The 22,219-nt window shown below is 39.3% G+C and overlaps 2 protein-coding genes across 5 annotated transcripts in view; one reads left to right on the top strand and one right to left on the bottom strand.

The window, feature by feature from the left end:
• The first annotated feature begins 4,379 nt into the window (after nucleotides 1–4,379).
• Nucleotides 4,380–7,181, top strand: ddx28 (DEAD (Asp-Glu-Ala-Asp) box polypeptide 28). Of its 4 annotated transcripts, XM_079454809.1 has the most exons (3): nucleotides 4,380–4,488; nucleotides 4,567–5,938; nucleotides 6,053–7,181. In XM_079454809.1, the coding sequence occupies exons 2-3, from the start codon at nucleotides 4,657–4,659 to the stop codon at nucleotides 6,259–6,261; spliced, it is 1,491 nt and encodes a 496-aa protein (XP_079310935.1). In that variant the 5' UTR covers nucleotides 4,380–4,488; nucleotides 4,567–4,656; the 3' UTR covers nucleotides 6,262–7,181. The 4 variants fall into 4 exon arrangements, with proteins under 4 accessions (XP_079310935.1, XP_079310933.1, XP_079310934.1 ...); XM_079454807.1 differs by having other exon boundaries at nucleotides 4,567–7,181; XM_079454808.1 differs by having other exon boundaries at nucleotides 4,441–5,938.
• A 537-nt stretch (nucleotides 7,182–7,718) lies between these two features.
• Nucleotides 7,719–22,219, bottom strand: part of galr1b (galanin receptor 1b) — a 28,847-nt gene continuing 14,346 nt past the window's right edge. Inside the window, exon 3 of the mRNA XM_079454850.1 lies at nucleotides 7,719–8,592. Within this exon, the coding sequence (XP_079310976.1) occupies nucleotides 8,275–8,592 (318 nt within the window). The 3' untranslated portion in view covers nucleotides 7,719–8,274. The remainder of the gene's footprint in view (nucleotides 8,593–22,219) is intronic.

Raw genomic sequence — 22,219 nt, 5'->3', positions numbered from 1 at the left:
GCCAAGTTTGTGGGGAAGAATCTGTCAGATGAAGCGATTGTTAGTGAGTGAAGACACTTTCAACAAAATGAAAAAAAAGACCCCAAATCCAACTACAAATTCCTGTCCTGAAAACATCACTTTCACCAAAAGATAGTTTTGATTGTGTAGCCACACGCCTGACCACTCGGCCCCTCTCATGTGCTTCTTCTAAGGTTGTTAACAGGGAATAATTAACCTGCACATGTCACGACTGGCCAATCAAATTCAAGCATTCCAACGAGCAGTGCAATATGTTAATATATGCTATGTTATGATATTATGCAGCAGGTGCATATGGGCCCGGGGGATTGGGTGCTGGCATCCAAGTTTTATTCATAGCCGTACAATACAGTAGAAAATGACTAGATGACAAATCTCAGATTTAAGGCACGTATTTTCAATAAAATTAAGAAAATATTATTACTTAACTCTATGAGAAAGATTTCCACAAAATTGCTAATGAAACCAGGTTGCACTGGATTCGTGGAATCTCCAGTGAGTCGCATCCATGTTCGCATCTCATTTACACGAGCACACGGTACCCAAAGGATTGCAAGAAAAAGGAAAAGTACATATGTGATAATGTATACGTTACAGTAATCCATAGACATTGCATTTACTGCATCACTTTTTTTGTTCCTTGATTATCCACGACAAATATGTCTACACCCCCCCCCCCCACACACACACGCCCGCACACACACATTAGAAGGGAGTTTCCTAGGGTTGGTTGTTAAAATAACACTAAACAGACAATACAACATTTTTCAACAGGGTTTAGTTAGTTAGAGCATGAATGTAAGACACTCTTTGCATGTCTGTGGTGTAAAGACTACATAGCAAAAATATTCAAGCAAAATTTAATTAAAACACAAATGCCTAATAGAAACTATTTCTTCTCCAGATATAATTCTCTATAATAAAGCAAATTCTGCTTTCACAATTGAGTTTTCATGAGTGTTTCACCACCCTCTGTCTGTGTAGAACAGACGATGTGTCATCTTAGTAGTTTATCGTTTTAATGGTTTATATCTGTGCTGTAGGGGGCTAAATTATATTATGATTATGTACCATCCCCACCAGATTTAAACAAATATTAAAACAATCAAATATCTTTACAAAGGGCAGGCAGCGCCGTTATCTCCCTCCTGTTCAAAAATGCAGAAGCACTCAAGATGGATTTCCTTGATTTCTATTGGGAACATTCGCTTCAACTAGGAGACCAATAGGATTGAATAAGCAGCGACGTAGTCGATAACCAACCTTTTTCAAGTGCTTCTCTGTCCATCAACATCCATTAAAGTAGAGACAAGAGCTCAGTAGAGTTTTTTCTAACAAAGTATTGTTAAAGGCTGCGACATAACTATTGATTAAATGACAAACTCACTCTAGTATCTCTCTCTTTCTCCCGCTCACATGCACAAATCACATGGAGATGTATACGTGAATACACTTGGCCTTCTCAAACTCAAACCACAGGAGTTTGTTTATCTCCCTGTGCAGACACAGCTGAATGTCTGTGATAAAGTGAATGCAGGTCAGTAGCAGCACACCTCTGAGGCTTTATAGGTTAGAGCAGAGATTAATGAAGCTGTCAAGGGGTTCATAATACATTTGGGCAAATTGCTGATTACTTGTTCCTTCGACTTAGTGTGTGAAGACATAGTATGTGAAGACAAACATTTGAACCTTAAGTGGTGAACATTTAAAGGGGTGATTCACCGTGTTTTTCTTGGTCTTTGGTGTGTTACAAGTTGCCCATAAATGTATAAGACTCGTAAAATTGCAAAAATGTAAGTGTCGGAACAAAAGATGTATTTCATCTAGAGGCGAATGCTCACCCAGACCTGCCTGAAACGCCTCGTGTATTGCTTGGCCACTTGAGAGTGCATGCATTCGACAGGATGTCTAAAAGGGGTCATATGCCATGGTGAAAACGAATATTATCGTTTATTTGAGATGTAATGCAATGTGTATACGATTTAAGGTTGTTTTTTCCACATTCCGTGCATGTTTCTATCTCCTCTTTCCCCCGTGTCTCTGTAACGGGCTCTGAAAAGCGAAATGCTATGATTGGCCAGTTAATCAGTGCGTAGTGATTGGTCGAATACTGCAAGCGTGTGACAGAAATGTAACGCCTCTTACCTTATTTGGAACATCAGGTTTCAAAGCAATTGTACTGACAGGTATGCCCACCTTACTTGCGTATACATTTGGGCGGTTTTAGTCAAATCATACCACAAACTGACGTAGACATTTCAGGCAGGTCTGGGTGAACATTCTCTTTTATATAGAATCCATCTTTTGTTCCGACACTTTAAGTTTTGCAATTTTATGTGTGAGCAACTTAAAACACCAAAAACACAGAAATATGACGCCATATGACCCCTTTAAAAATGCCGAAGTGCAGTGCCCTAAATGCACACTAAACCCACACTATCTTTAATAGCCTACTGCTTCCGAGCGGTATTCAGGGCTAAGTGTATTCACGTTCTGGATATATTATGGGGGTTAAACATGTGTTTTTCTTTTGTTTTTCTTTTTGGGTACAGCTGCTTTGATACAATACAAATAAAACCCTATAAAAATAAATCCGACTTGACTTGAATATATAATGAGTTATTACGTATAATTTCTTAGTAAAACGTAGTGTTACACATTTGATCGCTGAAAACTTCTAAGTTAAGTATTGATCACATACTTAGAAACATCACATTAATTAACGTTATATATGTTTGCATTTGCTAAGTGTGTCCCATCGTGTTAAAAATACTACATGCTCACTTGGGATCTTCCCACCCACTAGAACACTTGGGCCAAAAACAGGAAATACGTGATGAAAGTAGTCAAGTGCAAAAACGGCAAGTATGTGTGGACCCTTCGCAGTTTCGAAAACTCTCCTGCAGAGTGATAACGCTTCAATCTGATGATGACTAAAGTAATGATGGCAAAACAGATTATCTCTACATTAAATGTTGATTTTTATTCACACGCATTGTGCCATGAGATTGACGTCCTTTGCGCTCTACTTCCGGTTAGAATAAAACCGTTTAGTATTCCATTTGGTACGATACTACCCTTCTAAAGCGCAAACAATACATGTTTGATTGAATGGTGCATAGTCATGTGGGACACAGTGCGAAAGGTTAAAGCCTTAGGCTTGTTTGAGATGAACAAAATCTGCGCAGAACCGATCACCGGTGATCACCGTGAGATGCATGCCGGTTAGAAAAGTGTCCGAGTTACGTCCGCCTTGCTCTGACCTCATGCTGACGTGTGCCAAAAAACTCTCGCGACAGCGAGGCGGCTGTGTCGGATTGAGCAGTCGAGCGCAGTTGCTCTCCACCGACTGCGCCACTCAAAAGCATGATGGGAAACGACTGACTGACGACACAGCTTCGTGCTCATTGGCTGAGAATGTCAGCTGATATTTTTTTCCCCTTAATTCTAAGAAGTCCATTACCTATAGCCTAATACGATTTACTTTTTCTATAGTACTTAGTAATTAGGACATGTTTTATTTTTATTTTCTTGGTTTGAAGTGAAGTCCTGTTTGTTTTTTATTTTCTCTTTATTGAGAGATGTGTATTCTCTTTATACAATGACATTTTTGTACAACATTATTCCATTAAATAAATTAGTCAATCCATCAATACATGCATACATCTAATGTGACTGTTTTACAATTAGGCCTCATGTTTGTGTTTTTATCCGATATCTTTATTTGGATATGTCTGATTCCAGGAGTGCAATAAACAAAACCCACACATGCTCATTTCTTAATTTAGAATGTGTTGTTGTTTCATATTATTTTTTAAGAATAATTTGCAGCACACACTTTTCCTAATCATTAAACATGAATTGAAACTTACATTAAGGTGACAAACAATTGTGTAATATATTTATATGGAATATTTGTCATGTAAAAAAGGGATAGTTCACCCAAATAACTTTAATAATAATAAAAACAATTTTCTTTGGTGCTGAATTATCTGCAGTCAGGACTGTTTATTTTTTACTCGACATTAATTTCATTAGATGCAATACCACTCTAGATCAGATAGATTTATATCCCTACCATTTACTGAATAAGCCATTTTAAGTAATGAGCACTGTTCACCTTCGGTGATTCTCCTCATCATAACCATCTTCGTGTAAAAACAGTGGTATTTCAACTGCATCAACTTCGTCTGCGATAAAGAACGCGATCTCTTCCATTGTTGACGTTTGCAGTCCACAACACAGCGAGATTCAGGAAGTGTCCGGCTTGCCTGCACTTTTTTTCACTCCTCCCCTCACTGTAGCCGCCTACTCTCGCCTATATTTCAGGCGAGGCAAGGCGCATCTCAAACAAGCCTATTGAGACTTTTATTTTGCCGTCACGACGTGGGTGTACGTCATCATTCCACGCCACGAAGTCCCAAGGCTGCATTCACGTGTATTTGTCACGTGAAACTACAAACCAATGTATGTATTTTAGAGGTCAAGCGATAAGACCCGTAACTTTTGATTCTCAGATATCTAACAAGAATATCCGCGATGCAGTTCGTGAAGGTCGGAAGCGTCGCGGTTCTCTTTTCCAAACAGCTGCCAATAACGCGCAGCTCTTCTAACGCGCGCGATCACGTTCCGTTAATGTGTGGACACGTCGATGCGATGTTTGCGGCGATACGCAGAATGACAACAACTGCCTCGCCGTCTGTGGTGATCCGCATCCCGAGACGCATGCAAGAACGCATAGAAAACATCAAACAAGTGCAGAGCAAAAGAACTAACAAGCTCCCTACAGTCAAGGCTGGCAGAATGCTGATCAAGAGCAAGAATCCTCAGCTAAACCAGTCTGTCGGCTATACCCTTGGGAAATTTGAACAGCCAGTGCTTGCCTCTAAGGGATGGAAAAGCAAAGAAGCACTAGGGGATTATTTCACCATAAACAGCACCCAGAGCGCACCACCATTCACGGTGACACACGAGGGTGAGGACAATGACAGCGCTGGTCACAAGACATTTGAATGCTTTCATATTTGTCCAGAACTGGTTGAGACATTACAGAGTGTGAATATAATTCACCCCACAACAGTGCAGATGCAAACCATTCCTAAAATACTGAAGAGGCAGAACATTCTCTGTGCTGCAGAGACGGGGAGTGGTAAAACATTGGCTTATCTACTTCCCATCATCCACAAGCTGCAGGCGGAAAAGAGGTTAGAGGGGTTCACAGACACGGAGAGACGGATTCAAGCTGTGGTCATGGTCCCATCACGGGAACTAGCGGAACAAGTAACATCTGTGGCTCTTTCAATAGGCCAGCGGTTTGGTCTTGTGGTCAAAGTCGTGGGTGGTGGCAGAGGTGTAGGAAACATCAAAGCGACATTCTCACACAGCCAACCAGATGTGCTGGTGGCCACCCCTGGTGCCCTTCTAAAGGCCCTATGGAAGCGATTTGTCAGTTTGAGTGAACTGAACTTCCTAGTGATCGATGAAGCTGACACCATGTTTGATGCTAGTTTTGCAGGCATGCTTGAGAAAATTCTCTCCCATACCCAGGTGGCATCCAGGCTCTCGGAGACTGTCGGGTTCACCCGTAAAGCTCAGCTGATTGTCGTGGGAGCTACGTTTCCTGGTGGTGTCGGTGAGATCCTCAGCAAGGTGACTGATCTGGGCAGCATGGTCGTAGTTAAAAGCCAGATGCTACATTATCTCATGCCACATGTAAAGCAGTCGTTTCTGAGGTTGAAAGGTGCCGACAAGATCCTGGAGCTTAATCAGGCCTTGAAGAAGGCCGAACAGGAGCATAAAGGTGCTCTGGTGTTTTGCAACTCAGCCTCCACCGTCAACTGGCTGGGCTACACTCTGGAGGAAATGGGCGTTCGTCACATGAGGCTACAGGGAGAAATGCCTGCTGCAATGAGAGAAGGTATCTTCAGAAACTTTCAGAGAGGAAATGTTGATGTTCTCATATGCACTGATATAGCTTCAAGAGGCTTAGACACACAGAGGGTTGGACTCATCGTCAATTATGACTTTCCAGAATCTCACACGGATTATATCCACCGAGCAGGCCGTGTGGGGAGAGCAGGTGGCTCCAGTGGAGGAGAGGTGCTGAGCTTTGTTACCCACCGCTGGGATGTTGAGCTTGTGCAAACAATAGAGACAGCTGCCAGGAGAAGAACGTCTTTACCTGGGATGGAGTCGGAAATAAAAAAACCCAGCCATAAAACAGACTTAACAATTGAGTAAAATGTAATTTATTGTATCATCACCTAATGCGCCTTACATAAAAATGGAAAGATTTGAGATATTTGTTGTACTTAAGTCTTTAGAATAAACCATTTAATATGGAAGTTTTCTTTTTTACCCTTAAGTTTACATTTATTTAATATTTCTGTTCATTTTACAATTTATTTTTCTACGAACCTCTCAATGTCACACCAAGACTTGCCATGATTCAAACATATTTACATTAGGCATTCTAGCGTTTTCCCATAGCTGATATGACGCAGGTTATTTATGTGTTTGTTTTAAACCAGCAATTGTTATCTTCTCTGTAATGGGGGTTAGTGTGATTGAGAGGTCTGAAAGTAGGCTACATGCATCAGTAACGACTGTTTATTATCCCTGCACAACAGGAGGGTTGCCATGATATAAATTTGAACTTTGCAGCAGTGTTATTGAAAAGAGAGCTTTTCATAACATTGATTAGAAGAGGCATAAACAGTTAGCCGTGAGGTGCTCTGATGGGCTTAATTCAAAGAAAAAGCTATCTGGTCATCTGAACGCTCTGGTTTAAAGCAAAAAGAAATATGCATAATTTCTCCATTTTGATAGTAATATGTTTTATCTGATGCATAAAGGCAAACCATCAGACATGTGATGTATTTGGACAGTGACTCTAATGTTGTTGACTTTACTAAGTGCTAACTTTTTGGGTTCAAAATGCAACATAGACTGTTGGGTTGAAATCCAGTGCTTTTATTCATAGGGACATTGGTTTACCGGTAATGCAGGCAAGGTATTGAGAGATGTCTGCTGTGTCATTGTCCATCTTTATTTTTCTATACAATACTTATATTTGAGATTACTTTTCAAAAGTCTACTCGCCTGCAAATCCCCATTAGAAGTTTTTTTAATAAATGGCTCAATGCCATATCAATAGTGTGGAACATAGCATTGTTTCTGATCCTTATGTCCAATATCCAAAACCTGAAGTTATTAATCTGTATTCTGACTGTGTTAATGTGAAATGAAATTTCTAGGGCTCCTTCGCTATTATGTCAAATTATTGTGAGAGCTGCATTGTAACGGAGAAGTATTCTAAAGGGATCAAAGTCATGAGTAAAAGACAGTCTTATGCAGGTGAATATATACAGCTGATAAGAAACTGACCTGTTAGAAAATGTGCCATCCAGCCAGGTCTATGCTCCTTGTTACTTCAAAGGGAAGCTTTAAAACTCTCTTGACTCATTGCTAATGCTAAAAAATCTGTTTATAAGAGCTTCTGTCCTGGTATCTCACAGATGGCGTGAGTAATAGAATAGGTAAGAGATGCACACACATACACAAGTTTCCATTGGTCTTATGTTTACGGCCCTGTCTGGTATTTCAAACAGTTACCCATAAGCATTTACATTAGTTACAGATACATCCACTTTAAACACTCTCCATACTCTTCAAAGACCGAACTTGCTCATGCTTTTTGTAGTTCAATGAAATAGATATTTTATTTTATTCTTTTCTCTCTATACATAACATATAATCAATATAGTAGACATTATACACGTGAACCAATGTTACAGAATAAATACAAAATTATGGCACTACATCCCGGTGTACTGTATGGCATTGTTCAACTAAGACAAAGTGTTTGTTCAAATACATAAACTGCACAAATGGTGTTCAGATCACTACTTTAGGTCATCCACAAACAGAGCCTTATTCTTTAAAAGTTGAAATTATGCCATAATAAAATAACTGAATTTCTAGAGAAGTTAATTATTTCCAAAAAATATTACACAAACATTAAATATATACATAAATAATCAAATAAAAAAAAGAAGTATACTGACAAACACTAAAAACATTTTAGAAGCAAATGTATTTGATTGATGAATTGGGCTTTTCCGCGTCATTGTTACTTAAACTGTCCTTGTTAGTCAGACCTTGGATGAAATAAATTACATGAAGCAGAAACAACAAAACTATCTCTTTCCTTCTAGTAATATCTAAACATTGATAAAAGGTTTCCTCCCTAACTCATATGTTAGTGGTAGAATGTGTCGTGGAGAAATTCTCCATGCGAATCCGCACCACTTTTTCCACAGGAGGAGGAGAGTAAAAAAAGCGGCATGTGAAGACCTGCTTGCAGGCATTTCTGAAGTTTTCAGAGAGGAAGGCGTAAAGAATGGGATTGACACAGGAGTTTCCGTAGGCCAGGCAGTGTGAGATGATGCGGAACGCAAAAGAAGCATCGTTCAAGGGGAACTGGCCGAACTCCACCCACATTGCTATGATGTGGTGTGGCATCCAGCAGATGAGGAAGGCAGTGACGACCAGCAACACCGTCTGAGCTGTCTGCAAAACGAGAAAATATGTTGGTTAATGCAAAAATCTGCACATTAGAGTTATTGTTTTAAAACATCCCAAAGAATAGTTTAATATGTAATAATTTACACTCAACGGTCTACAGTCTGTTCATGAATATCATTATTGACCATTTTGCAAGATGTAAACAGCACTGGTCCAGAAGCAGTCCCTGCTTAAATTTTTTACTGCCTCACAAGGACAAATACAAGCAACAGATCATGCAGTTCCTGTCATGATCCTGCCTCTCCTTGTCTTGGTTTTCGAGTCTTGTGGCAGGATCATGTCAGTCCCATGTGTTTTGTGTGGAGAAAGAGCATTGTTTTGGTTTGAGAAGCCATGCTCTCTCTCCGGTGTCACGTCTTTTAGCCCCGCCCCCTTGTTTCCCTGTTAGCAGTCCATTAGTGTTAGTCTTGTCTCCAGCCCTGATCCATCTTTCCCTTAGTGTTTCAGTCCCCTCACCTGCCTCGTGCAATCCTTCTGTTAGCTTTCCCTTAGTGTTTCATCCTTGTCACCTGTGGCCACTCTCCCTGTGTCATCAGTCCTTGTTAGTGTTTCCCTTTATCTAGCCCCAGTTTTCCCTCTGTCCCTTGTCTGTTCATTTTGGATTTTGGATTTTGCACACTCACCCTAGTCTGTCTGGATTACCCGTGTTCCTGGTCAAAGTTTGTGGATTATTGATTTGTTACTCTCAGGACTTGGTTTGTTTTGTCCCCTTGAGGGAGGCTTTAGTTTACTGTCTTGTTTTAGTTCATGTTTTCCCATCGAGGGTCTTTTCTTTTAATAAGGTTTTGTGATTTGTATCAAGTCTGCCTGCGCTTGGGTTCTGTCCTCACAACCGTGACAGAATGAACAGACCAAGAAGAACCCAGCAGGCAGCAGTGTTTGCTGCAAGGTCCTGCCAGCCTCGTCCCCTCTGCAGCGTTCGCCAGGATAACTCAGACCTGGCGGACTACCTTGATAGGTTTCTGGAAGCTGCAGGAGAGGTGGTCCTCGGAGAGGAGGAGGTGACCGCAGCATTCATCCACGGCCTCAGGGTTCCCCTATCTCCAGCGGAGACGAGGAGGCTGAGACCGCTGGACTTCGAGGGTGTGCTCAGGTTTGTCATGAGCCGACTGGAGCCCAGGGTCTCAACAGCTCCATGTTTTGCTTCTCCGTTAGGCCCCATCCCTGAGGGTCTTGCCCTGAAGCTCGGGGTGTTGACAACCGCCGCGCCACCAGCCTCTGCTCCACCACCAGTTAGCCTCCGTGGTAGGCGTGGACGGCGGGAGTCGTGGGACTCTCCGTCCGACTCTTCCAGCACGGAGATAGTGGGGTCCCCCACCGCTACTCTGCAGCCGGCCACACGTCCTGTGAGCCGGTCAAAGAGGAAAAAGCAGAGGAGAGTGGCACCATCCTGTCCTGCCCAGCAGCCGGTGGTCCCGGTGGTCCCGTCAAGTCCGGTGGTCCCGTCAAGTCCGGTGGTCCCGTCAAGTCCGGTGGTCCCGTCAAGTCCGGTGGTCCCGTCAAGTCCGGTGGTCCCGTCAAGTCCGGTGGTCCCGTCAAGTCCGGTGGTCCCGTCAAGTCCGGTGGTCCCGTCAAGTCCGGTGGTCCCGTCAAGTCCGGTGGTCCCGTCAAGTCCGGTGGTCCCGTCAAGTCCGGTGGTCCCGTCAAGTCCGGTGGTCCCGTCAAGTCCGGTGGTCCCGTCAAGTCCGGTGGTCCCGTCAAGTCCGGTGGTCCCGTCAAGTCCGGTGGTGCGTCCTGCACCCAGTCCTTCTCAGCCGGCCCTCCAGCCGGCGTCTCAGCCGGCCCTCCAACCTACAACCCAGTCAGCCTTGCCCCAGCCGTTCCCTACTACCGCCTTCCTGTCATGCCCTACCCCTTCTAGTTCCTCCCACTCCAAGAGAGGTATCCCTTCCATGCCCAGACCTTCCTACCCCACCCCTCCGCCCAGCTCTAGGAAGCAGGGTCCTGTCCCTCCTAAGTCCCCACCCAGTTATTATGTTCCTAAGTTTGTCCCACCCATTCCACCTCCCCCCTTCCCATTGATGTTTATTTTATTGTCCAACCCCAATCCCTTTTTAGTCATGTTAGCCCTGCCCTTAGTGTGTTCTGTTCTGTCTTTATGGTGTCTGTCCTCCTGTCTGTCAGTCTTGTCATGTTTAGTGTGATCTTGAAGAACTCCTGGAGGAGTTCTTTAAGGCGGGCGCTCTGTCATGATCCTGCCTCTCCTTGTCTTGGTTTTCGAGTCTTGTGGCAGGATCATGTCAGTCCCATGTGTTTTGTGTGGAGAAAGAGCATTGTTTTGGTTTGAGAAGCCATGCTCTCTCTCCGGTGTCACGTCTTTTAGCCCCGCCCCCTTGTTTCCCTGTTAGCAGTCCATTAGTGTTAGTCTTGTCTCCAGCCCTGATCCATCTTTCCCTTAGTGTTTCAGTCCCCTCACCTGCCTCGTGCAATCCTTCTGTTAGCTTTCCCTTAGTGTTTCATCCTTGTCACCTGTGGCCACTCTCCCTGTGTCATCAGTCCTTGTTAGTGTTTCCCTTTATCTAGCCCCAGTTTTCCCTCTGTCCCTTGTCTGTTCATTTTGGATTTTGGATTTTGCACACTCATCCTAGTCTGTCTGGATTACCCGTGTTCCTGGTCAAAGTTTGTGGATTATTGATTTGTTACTCTCAGGACTTGGTTTGTTTTGTCCCCTTGAGGGAGGCTTTAGTTTACTGTCTTGTTTTAGTTCATGTTTTCCCATCGAGGGTCTTTTCTTTTAATAAGGTTTTGTGATTTGTATCAAGTCTGCCTGCGCTTGGGTTCTGTCCTCACAACCGTGACAGTTCCATTAAGACTGAATGAAAAAGTAAAAAATATTTTATACTTAAAACGTGACTCAAAACCATATAGTCTTAATGGTCAATTTGTTAGAATTTTTATCTGGCTTTCCATGGATATATGGTTAAGTAGGATCAGACAATATGTCTGAGATACAACCATTTAAAAATCTGGAGAAAATCACCTATGAAGTTGTAAATCAGGGGCGCTGTAGCAGGCCGTTGCTAGGAAAAACAGGTTTGTTTTAACGCTCCTGAAAGCTTCTTAATAGATCTCCATACTGCACTCACTTGTTTTCCTGCATTTGGGCCATGATATAAGATATTCCTTAATGTGAATTACTTTCGTACCTATCTTTCCAAATTTTCTGCCAAAATATACCGCGAGTGGTCACATGACTTTGACTCCACGTTGACTCCCATTGCATTTTTGCAAAATAGGCCTTTATCGTATTGCCTGAAAAAACACATCATGTGAGCAGGATAACTTGTTTGCGACACATGGGAGTTTTTGCGTAATTGACATCTTTCCATTGGGCTTACTTTCAATGCGCTATTTCAATTTGCGCATTTTGAGGAGTAATGGAAACGCAGCTATTGATGTTTAAGTCTTGCAGTGTGGTCTAAGTGGACTGGGAATCAGAGGCTGGTCAGGTCATTGGAGACAGCAACAGCGATGGAGACATGTCGTTTCTTGAGGCAAACTGTTAAAAGGCAGATGCCCTGGTGAACCTCCCTGTGGGATTGATAATACACAGCTCATGTGGCTACATATATCCTTTGAGTGGGTAGATGAAGCACCATACCAGAAGATTGATGAGAGAAGAATGAACTAAATTCAGCAGTGATATGTAGAGGTAGGAGATGTGTATCAAATGTAAATGAAATGTTACGCCCTGTGCTGCCTTGAGAATGGGTGTTATGTAGTCTTTCTATTTACAACCTGTAAAATAAATGGTGCCCAGAAAAATTAAAACTGCTGACAGCTCAGTTGTCTGCTTTCACGGAAAAGAGGATGAAACATCACTTTCTTTAGAATATTTTCCTTTGCACAAATCGTCACTTTAGAATTATAAGGTTCTTTCTGACATTTTTATAAAAATCTAGTTTTTCTCTGACAACTTATTTACAATATGAAATAAATGTCATAAAAGCATGTAAATGTAACTTTTATACATGTCAACACATAATTTTTTTTAAAACATGTTGTAATGATAAGTGAATTGTTTGTTTTGCTTGAGAATTCATTGATTTTATTAATATTTGACAGATAGAACCTTATAATTCTAAACAGAAAGTGATCTTTCAGAATCAGAAGGTTCTGTCTGTGTTCGACAATCACCTCCACTGTTTATATAGCCTTGTTTTATTTGTTAGTCTTGGTCGGGTCTGGTCAATACAGTGTCTTTGTCCTTATAATTCTAAGGCTACAAAATGTATTCATATTGAATTGTTGATGAATGCATACAGTATATATTGTCGTTCTTCATATGTTATATGAGAGTTTTCTTCATACAAACTGGTATGCAGGCTTATAAATGTTCTGGGAAAGATATATTTAACAAATTTAATAATGGGCAGTAATATCTAATACAATAGGCTAAATATAATAATCATTTACACTCTAAGACTAATATTTAACTCTAATATTTTTGCCGTTTCCTGGCCACGAACAAAAACAATAATGCAAAATAAATCCATCATGCAACCATATCACATTGAATTGTTTGTGCACAACTGACAATGATGAATGCAATTAAAATATATTTTTGTGTCGTTTTTGGCTCTTATAAGGTGCATCATTTATTCAAAGGCTTCTGAAATGTATTTTTATTCAGCTGGTTTTCAGAATAGATTACATACACGCATAGTGATCATGCATGTCCACTAACATTTCAGCTGGCTAAGCCAGTGGTAATTTGCCACCAATCGATATTGAAAAAACATTCAAAAACCGACAGCGCACTGGCAAAACATTGTTAGGTGCATCAACAGTCAAGCCTCGAGTAGGTGCAAAAGTTTACTTTTTTTCACATTTGTGGATGTATCTTAAAAAGTATAGCTTGACGGCTTTCCTCTTTTTGTTTGTCAATGTATGATGTAGTGTTTGGATAATATGACTCACGTCGTTGACTGTAATCCGTAGTGCATCTTTGAAGTGATCAATTGAAAAACGTCATTGTTCCCTATGGATGCTACATGCGCTGGATGTAACTGAGCTGGCTGAGAAACAACGCGACGATCATGCGTCTATTAGGTTTTTAAGATAGAATATATAGTATATCACTGCAGGGATTGGTTATTAGAAGATTAATGCATCATATACTCTAACAAAATTGTGCATTCCAATGTAAAGAACACTAAACAATGCCTGACCGCTCGATCTGGATTTATCAAATCTTCTTATGTGTTTGAAGAAAGTAATTAACAAGGGAGGAATTATCACTATAAGAAGAACTGAAATACATAACTTTAGCTCAGATGTATTAAGCGACATACAAAGAATGGGTTCCTGGAAAGCAAATATTCAACCTCCTTGTAATGAGCTCATTACCAATGGAGAAAAGCACAATCAGACTTGTGCAGAGATTATACAGAGTAAAGCCCATTGCACATTAACTCTGACACAACGTGTGGTTGTATTTTTTTACGTGCAGAAGTTTCAATCACATTTATAAACTGCCTCTGATATTTTTGTCCGTCATAAAAAAAATTCGGAATGGGTTTGATTTTCTCTGTAGCAAGCATTTTGAGAGGCCTTTTGACAATTCAGAGACATCACACAAACGAGCGCCAAATACGGAAAAACTGCATACGAAAATTCCAAACTGTATGTGCAAGGACCCCAAATACATTTTTTCAAATAAGGAGGAGTAGACGACAGTAGAGAGCATCTGCTTCACGCAAATCACAACCCACACATAGTAATTTTGTGAAGGTTAAGTACTGCCTGTAACTTAATAATTCTTAATAAGGTGATAATTGCCAAGTTAGCATCACTGTATAAAAGTATCTTAAGTGCTTGCTGTGGTAGAACATGAAAAGGAAACAGTGAAATGGTATATTAGATTTGAATACTTCACACAATGTGTGGGTGAGTGATGGATACAGAAAGAGAGAGCGAGAAAGAGAGCGAGAGAGAGAGAGAGGGAGAGAGAGGGAGAGGGAGAGGGAGAAAGAAAGGAAGATAGACGGCACAACTGAATTACGTTTGAAAAACACGATCACATAACCCAAATGTTATCAACCCTTCACTGGCTACCCCTTAAGTATCTTATTGACTTTAAAGTTCTTTTAATTACCTATAAAGCCTTAAACGGTTTAGCCCCTACCTACCTAACAGAGCTTCTATCACACTACAAGCCATCACGCTCTCTAAGATCTCAAAACTCAGGGCTTTTGGTAACCCCTAGAAGAACTAAATCCACCAAAGGGGGTCGAGCTTTCTCATACGTAGCACCTAAACTCTGGAATAGCCTTCCCGACACTAAATTGGGAGAGTGTGTCTGACTTTCGAATAAATCTAGATTAAAGACACATCTTGTCAGCCAAGCATGCACTTAATGCATGATATGCTAAATACGTATACCATCGGGAGACTGCTGACATTAGATATAATTTACTAGAATATAAAAACTTATTTACTAGAATAATCTTGCTTGTTCTATAAACAGCACTTTGGAACAATACAGATTGTGAAAAGCTCTATATAAATAAAGTTTAAATTGAATGACGCAAACTAGTTTAACCACTATGATTTCTCAAAGCATGTTTAAGTAAGTATAACTTTTTTGATAGATTGGCTCTACTGAAGCAATTCAGTGCTTTATAGTCTTTGTGCTTTGAGCTATGGAATGATTTAATATGAAAGGTTTTTAGATAATTAATTCTTCTATGTGGTATGTGTATAATTGGATATGTTTTGTAGAGAATTAAACAGTGATTAAATGTTATAAATATTATAAGCTCAAAGAAATCTTGCAGAAGTCATGAAACATGGAAGCCATGTTAAAGCTTGTTGAATCTCGTTATTTGTTTAGATCACATCTTTCTGCTACAAATCCTCCAATCCATTCGACTGTTTATCAAATAATTATTCACTTTAGTTAATTACTAACTAAAGTCAACATAAAACAAATCATGTTCCCTACATATTTTCGAGCTCAAAATTATATTCACCGCCTGACCTCACTGAAATTCACAACTGTTTTCTGAAGTGGCTAATTTGTATGAGTTTGTACGATGTGAAACATGATAACGTACAGTATGATTATTAGAAAAAAGCAATAGTGAAGCCCCACCCCTACACCTAGCTGTCACTATAGCTAAAGCAAATCGCAGTAAAACACGATACAAAAAATACAAATAAGCCACTTTACATAATACTTAGTTCCAAATACCTGTGAAATGTTGTGAATAAATAGATGGTGTATGGAAGACCATATGGATTACAGTGACTTCATGGATTACTTGCAATGTTAGATAAACTATCATTTTATGTATTGATTGTAAGGAAAACAATGTCCAACCTGCATTGCTATTATTTTAAAAATTTCTAACCTTCATATTTACAGCAAATGCAAGAATGAGGTTAAAAGCAACTAGGGCCATTAAAATGAAATATCTGATATAGATATAGAAAAGAAAGAATTCTTTATATTTGTGATTATGAAATTCTGCAGAGGAACATGGACCAATGCAGGGCTCAAAGTTCACCCACAAAATGAAAATTCTGTCATCATTTACTTACCCTCTTATCATTTAATACCTTTATGATGTTCTTTCTTCTGCAGAACACAATAGAAGTTATTTTAAAGAATATTGGTAACCGAACAGCAACGGCACCCCTTCACATGCATTGGTTTTGTGTGCATACAATCAAAGTGGGTGCCAGCTATTTCATTTATTTTGGTGAACTATCCCTTTAATGTCTTAATCCTTAAACTTAACAACTATAAACAAAATTTCCTATACTCTTCATTCTGGCATCTGATGACCGATCTTTACCCTGTCTACTGTTGTACAAACTGATGAGTGAATGTGTACATTTGGATGTGAAGTGAATGGACTGTAGAAAATAACGGGAGGGTAATAACGGCTCTCAGACTGATTCAAACATAATTACTATTATTTTCCCACTGCTACTTTCCACATATCCAGCAGCATGGGCTAAAGACAACAAGGGCTTTATTCAGCAAGGCTGGAGAAGGTAACAGTTAACTTTGCAGCTTGTTATGAGGGGCTGAAAGAGTTTGTCAGCTGTCAGACCACTGCTGTGAACTCTATTGACTACTACTGTGTTTCAAATCCATTTCTTTATCTCACCCATGTTTCTTATTCTTGCTCCGAATGGACTATTTCACTTTTAAACACATATATTGCTCTCTCTTTCTCCTGTTGTTTTCACTTCGTCACATTTTATTAAATGCCACATTGGGACCATAAAAAAGTGAATCTGCAAAGAAAATGGCAAATATCTTTGACAAGTAAAGGGTTTAATGCCCCATTTAAAAAGCCATTAAAAGTGACTCTGACAGTGTGTGTTGTGTGAACTATATTGAATAGCATCTCTTACAACTTATTGTAATAAGATAAGTTAATTTCTAAATGGCAAATCTTCGTCACCCTAGTGAGGTTTGTTGGAATATCTCTTTAGTCTGGTTTGTAATTGGAATCTTGGTCACGGTCTAATAAATCAGAGTAATAGATTGTCATTTGTTGTTCAATATACATGCAAGCTGTGTCATGATTGATCACGAAGTTATTTGCATCAGAGATGGGCAGTGCCCAATATGTTTTGACTATACTCTGCATGGTGTCTTATGCTCACTCAAATCACAACAAATACATAACCACACAGGAACAGAGGTTTGAATAAACAAGGTTGTCATGACTTAATTTTCTCATGTTCATTTTACTGATCTCACAAATCCAGCTAATCTTTTACAGCCACGGATATTCATTACAGTGAAATCTGTATTTGAATGGTCTATATTTTAATTAAAGCCACTGCTGAATATGGAGATAGGATGAAGGTTTCAGTTAAACATCTGGTGTGATGTGTAAATATTTTGTTTATTCGTGACTTTCTCAATCTTCTAACTGTGTGTTGATTTCAAAAGTTTGAAAGCTCAAACAATGTACTGTGTAGTGTAAATTTAACACTAAATTGAGTGTAAATTTGGATAACATTTTGAATGGTATTCTTGAAAGTATTTGATACATTTGATTCTTTTTCTGTGTTTTCTTTTTTCATCTTAAGCTGGTTTGAAAAAATGCAGCACCGTAAAAGAAAAGTGCTCTATAAACAAACCTGAACCGAATTGAATAAGAATGTGTTTGGTGAGATAAATTAATTACACTGAATGAAAATCCATGTTGTTTGTACTTGAATATTGTCAAGAAGGTATTTGTTCACTACATTTTAGATCTATTAAAACTTGTTGATTTATCAACGTCTGGATTTATTTTTTTACTCAAGTACATTTCTACACGCATTACCCATTTCTGAATAGAAAATTTAGATTTGTTTCTAGCATTAAGGGAGTCTTTCTCCACACAGAACGACAAGTTCAAGTATGCAGGTATATTTACAATTATAATGGAATCAATTGTAATTGAGGTTTGAGGACATTTTGAAGTAAAGCTAATGTCAGTGCTGTGACCCTGATACTATTAGATCCATTTAGAGAAGCATTCCTTTGAAAGAAAATGTGTTCAGAAGTTAGTTTCATTAATTCAATAAACACATGTATTCTTCAATGTCAATTCAATATTAATGTATCATTTTTTAAATGTCATTTTTGGCACTGCCAAGGAGTCATGAGAAACCTTTCTGTAAAAACTGTATGGTGCTTCCAACACAAAGGTAATAGGTTTGGTTCCCAGAAAATACTCACAAAATGTTTATATTCAGTGCAATGTAAATCGTATTGGAAAAAAGTGAATGTAAATGTAATATATGTTAACCACTAGCTCTGACACGTTTAGATTTTATAGCTTCTGGTCATTTAAAATGGAGATGCTCAAGCTCTCTGCAGAGAAAAGTTTAAACCGTGAAACTTGTCCATTTGATTTGTAGTGTATCCTTGAGAGACATCACACATCTCTCTAGTTCAATTACAAGCAAGCTTTTCCTTCGTAGCATGCTGACTCCTTATCTGCAACAAAATGAGAAAAGTTAGTTTGGCAGCAACATCAATCAAGTGATCTCAAAGGAGATCGAATCCTCGCTGAGGCATGCAACAGGCTTGTAATGTCTCTCCCTTTGATGCATGTAGTAGCAGAGCGTCTTTTCAGTTGACGCTTGTTTTGTTGTTTTCTGCCTTCATTAAATTATGCACTTGAACAAAGATTTTCGGAGTGATGAGTATCAGAGAGGCGGGGCAAAAAGTATGGTTATAGTATGGTTAGGCTATTTTTTTATAAAACACAGTCTGAATCTGACAAGTGGAATTCAAATCTGTTGAAAATAGTATGTACATATATTTAGGGATTGTGTGCAGCGTAAGAATATTTATCGCCATTACATATCTCATAGATTATCAATAAAGCAATCACAATCAGAAAGTAGCAATGTTCTTCTTTCCCTGCTGTCACACCCATTTTTAAAAAGTTCAAGGCAGAGTGGAAAAGTTTGACAAAGGAGACTTTCTTTTGTGGAGGTCAACAAGGAAAGCATATTTGTCACCCATAAATGCCGGTTGAAGAAAGCATCCTTTTACCTGGTATTAAAGGAACAGTTCACACAAAAATTAAAGAAATCCATCATCTGTGTTGTGATAAACACAGAGAAATATATTTCGAAGAATGTTTGTAGTCAAACAACCCTTGGACCCCACTGAAAAATTACAATGTCAAATTCTAGTCAAAAGTGCCCCAGAACTGTTTGCTCTCATACATTCTTCAAAATATATTTTGTGTTCAACAGACATTAATAAAGTGATTTTTCTACTATGGATGTCAATGGGGGCCAAGAACTGTGTGGTTACAAGCTTTCTTCCAAATATCTTTCTTTGTGTCCATTAGAACAAATAAATGTATACAGACTTGGAACAACTTGAGGGTGAGTAAATGTTGACAGAATATTCGTTTTTGGGGGAACTGTTCCTTTAACAAAGCATCTCAAATGTATGTGTGTGCCGCGCTGCAAATGTGATATGCTCTTATATATTTTTTTCTCCAAACCTGGCAGCTTTATTTCGTTTCTCTTTCACTGTGTTACTGTCCCCCGCTTAAATGAGTCACAATCAGAGATAAAAGTAATTTTATTGACAATAGATTGTAGCAGAGATCACGGCTACGCTTATCTCATGTCATATTGTATATTTTTTTTTAAATGTACTGCAAGAAAATTTACATTTCAGTCTGCAGTGTCTAAAGTTTTGGCATGGTGAAGCCTGGGAAATAGATTTTCGAAGGAATACACAGAATAACCCCTCATTTGGGAATTAATTAAAGTATTTTGTCTAGTTCTCCGAGATGTTGATACCATAAAGAAATGTTTTCTTCATTTGTCTTCTTAGGTTTAATGCAACCATGGGGTTATGTGAACAGCAGATTGCTGATCCTTTCCCCACATACAGTGCGCAAACATTTATATTGTCACTTTGATATTAATACACATATAGTCTCTCTCTTTATTGAACTTTCTGTTTATATTTCAGTTCCTTCTAATCCAGCTTTATTTGTTTCACCGAGGCAGGAACAAAAATCATCTCAAACCTTGTTTATTGCTCTCTAATATAGTTTTAAATGATTTTAGAATGGGTGAAACATATTGTTTTGCATTCTGTTTCGGTTTGTTGTAACCATGACATTTATTTTGACAAAAGCCAAATGTTATCAAATAAAAGGTTGGAAACATAAATCTACAAAGGTCTTGTATCACAGAATGTTTATGAGTTAGGACCAGTGCTGTCACTGTGGGAGGGCAGACAATCAGGAATATTGTTTTGTTATTCTTAACTTGTATAATGTTTGGATATAAATTCTCCATAGCCTATTGGGCAGTGCTCTGACGATTGGTCCTTTCCTGAACCTTCCCACTTTGCTTCCTGCCTCGTCTCTCACTTAACTGTACAAATAAAGTAAAAATGCCAAAAATATATAAACTGTACATGTTTTCCATTTCAAATGCATTTTGAAGACGTTTGATCTTAAAACTGGAAGAGTTTGTTAAATGGTGAAAATCCAGTTTACTTATCCATCAAGCAAGAGGAAATGCTATTATTTGAGACAACTTCACACTGTGATCAATTATTAAAAAAGCTATTGTATTTGTGAGCCAAGCAAAATACATAAATATGAGGAAAGAGATAAGAGGAACATCATTGGAATCATATCTTTAAACATAATGAGAAACGGATGATACGAAATCCACTTCAGACTGTCCTCTCTCACACTAATGAAGACCTACACAGCAAAATCGCTGGTCTAATACTTTCAGTGATGGTGTTGAATTCCCAGTGTTGACATTATTTCAACATTATAAAGTAACAAAACAACACTAACATTGTTTTCTGCAAGACAGTGTGTGTGTGAAACAAGAGTGTATTCTCAAATCAAGCCACGCCTCCACTGAATGACTGCCACCTGCTTGAAGGCCGCCATTTTATTTTGCCTTGTGTCACATTCAGCTGTTTCCTTATAATGGACTTCTATGTGGGAAACCGTCACGTACTACAGTCAAAACTGTGAATTAAATAAATACATTTTATATGTTAAGACATACTACTTTTATATCAATTTAATTAACATGGGATAACAATACAGACTGTTGAATGACCTTGGGAAACTGATATTACAGTTGTCGCCTAGCTGGAGACTCAATCAGATGCAAAAAATGTCGCTAAACGACTCCTGCAGGCCATTCCGTTGGGTCCATTGCATACTGAGCGGAGTCTCCCACCCAATAAGGCTCGGAAAAAGTGGTTTTATGTAGACCATAATGTCTAACGCCATGCAGTTCCAATGAAGCTGTATTTTTATATAATTGTGTTTTTTAATAAACTGTGAATTTGAGTGTGAAATTCCGGTGTACTTCACCAGTCAACCAGTGGCAGTGCTAGGGGGTTGCCAGGGGGCCCCCATGGACATAATCATTGCCGCCACACTGGCTACCACCATCATGATAGCATTTTTTTGCGTCAAAAACAATTTATCAGATATTGGTGAAGGTAGGAGAACTGCAATCCTGTCAATATGATAATATCCCTACAGTGATACTCTCATCGCATGAAAATCTAGACTTTCGATAGTGCAGGTTCCAATATTCAAAAACAATGGGGATAGAGACAGGGTGAAGCTGGATCTCGCCTCGGTGACCTGGATCAACTACGAGTGATTGAGCAGTGAACACGGAAACACATCTTTTCGGGTGAGTAAAGAAAAAAAAATATTACTTCAATTCTTTTCAGTACTTTTAAAGATAAGTGTCAATTCAACGCAATTGTATCAATATCCTGTGAAACAGGTTTACAATAGCTGAGTTAGAACTAAGCACTATTCTGACATGATATAAGTATTACTTGGGGTCCTCTAGTCATTTGTAATAATTGCAGAGGTTGTCTGTGATCTTAATCCCGTGCGAATCGGCCATGTCTGTAATTTATGCTACAAATTATCTAACGTTAACATGTTTTGACGAACACCGAGGTCCTGTGATAATATTAGTCCCATGCCAATCGCCATCTCTGTGATTTGGCGGGCCCATATATCCTTTTTCAAGGTTTTATCCACCGTTTGCGGATAATGGAGGCTGGGTCTCAAATGTTGAGAGGTACAGTCATATATCATTATACACCATACTACTATAG

Source organism: Barbatula barbatula, assembly GCF_947034865.1.
Source record: "Barbatula barbatula genome assembly, chromosome: 1".
Classification (NCBI taxonomy): Eukaryota; Metazoa; Chordata; class Actinopteri; order Cypriniformes; family Nemacheilidae; genus Barbatula; species Barbatula barbatula.
The sequence above is the reverse complement of the archived record's forward strand: the minus strand, read 5'-3'. Positions and strand labels throughout refer to the sequence as shown.

Bases quoted from the DNA above. Each gene is read 5' to 3' on its own strand.
- ddx28 (XM_079454806.1), top strand. From the start codon at position 4,561: ATGCAGTTCGTGAAGGTCGGAAGCGTCGCGGTTCTCTTTTCCAAACAG.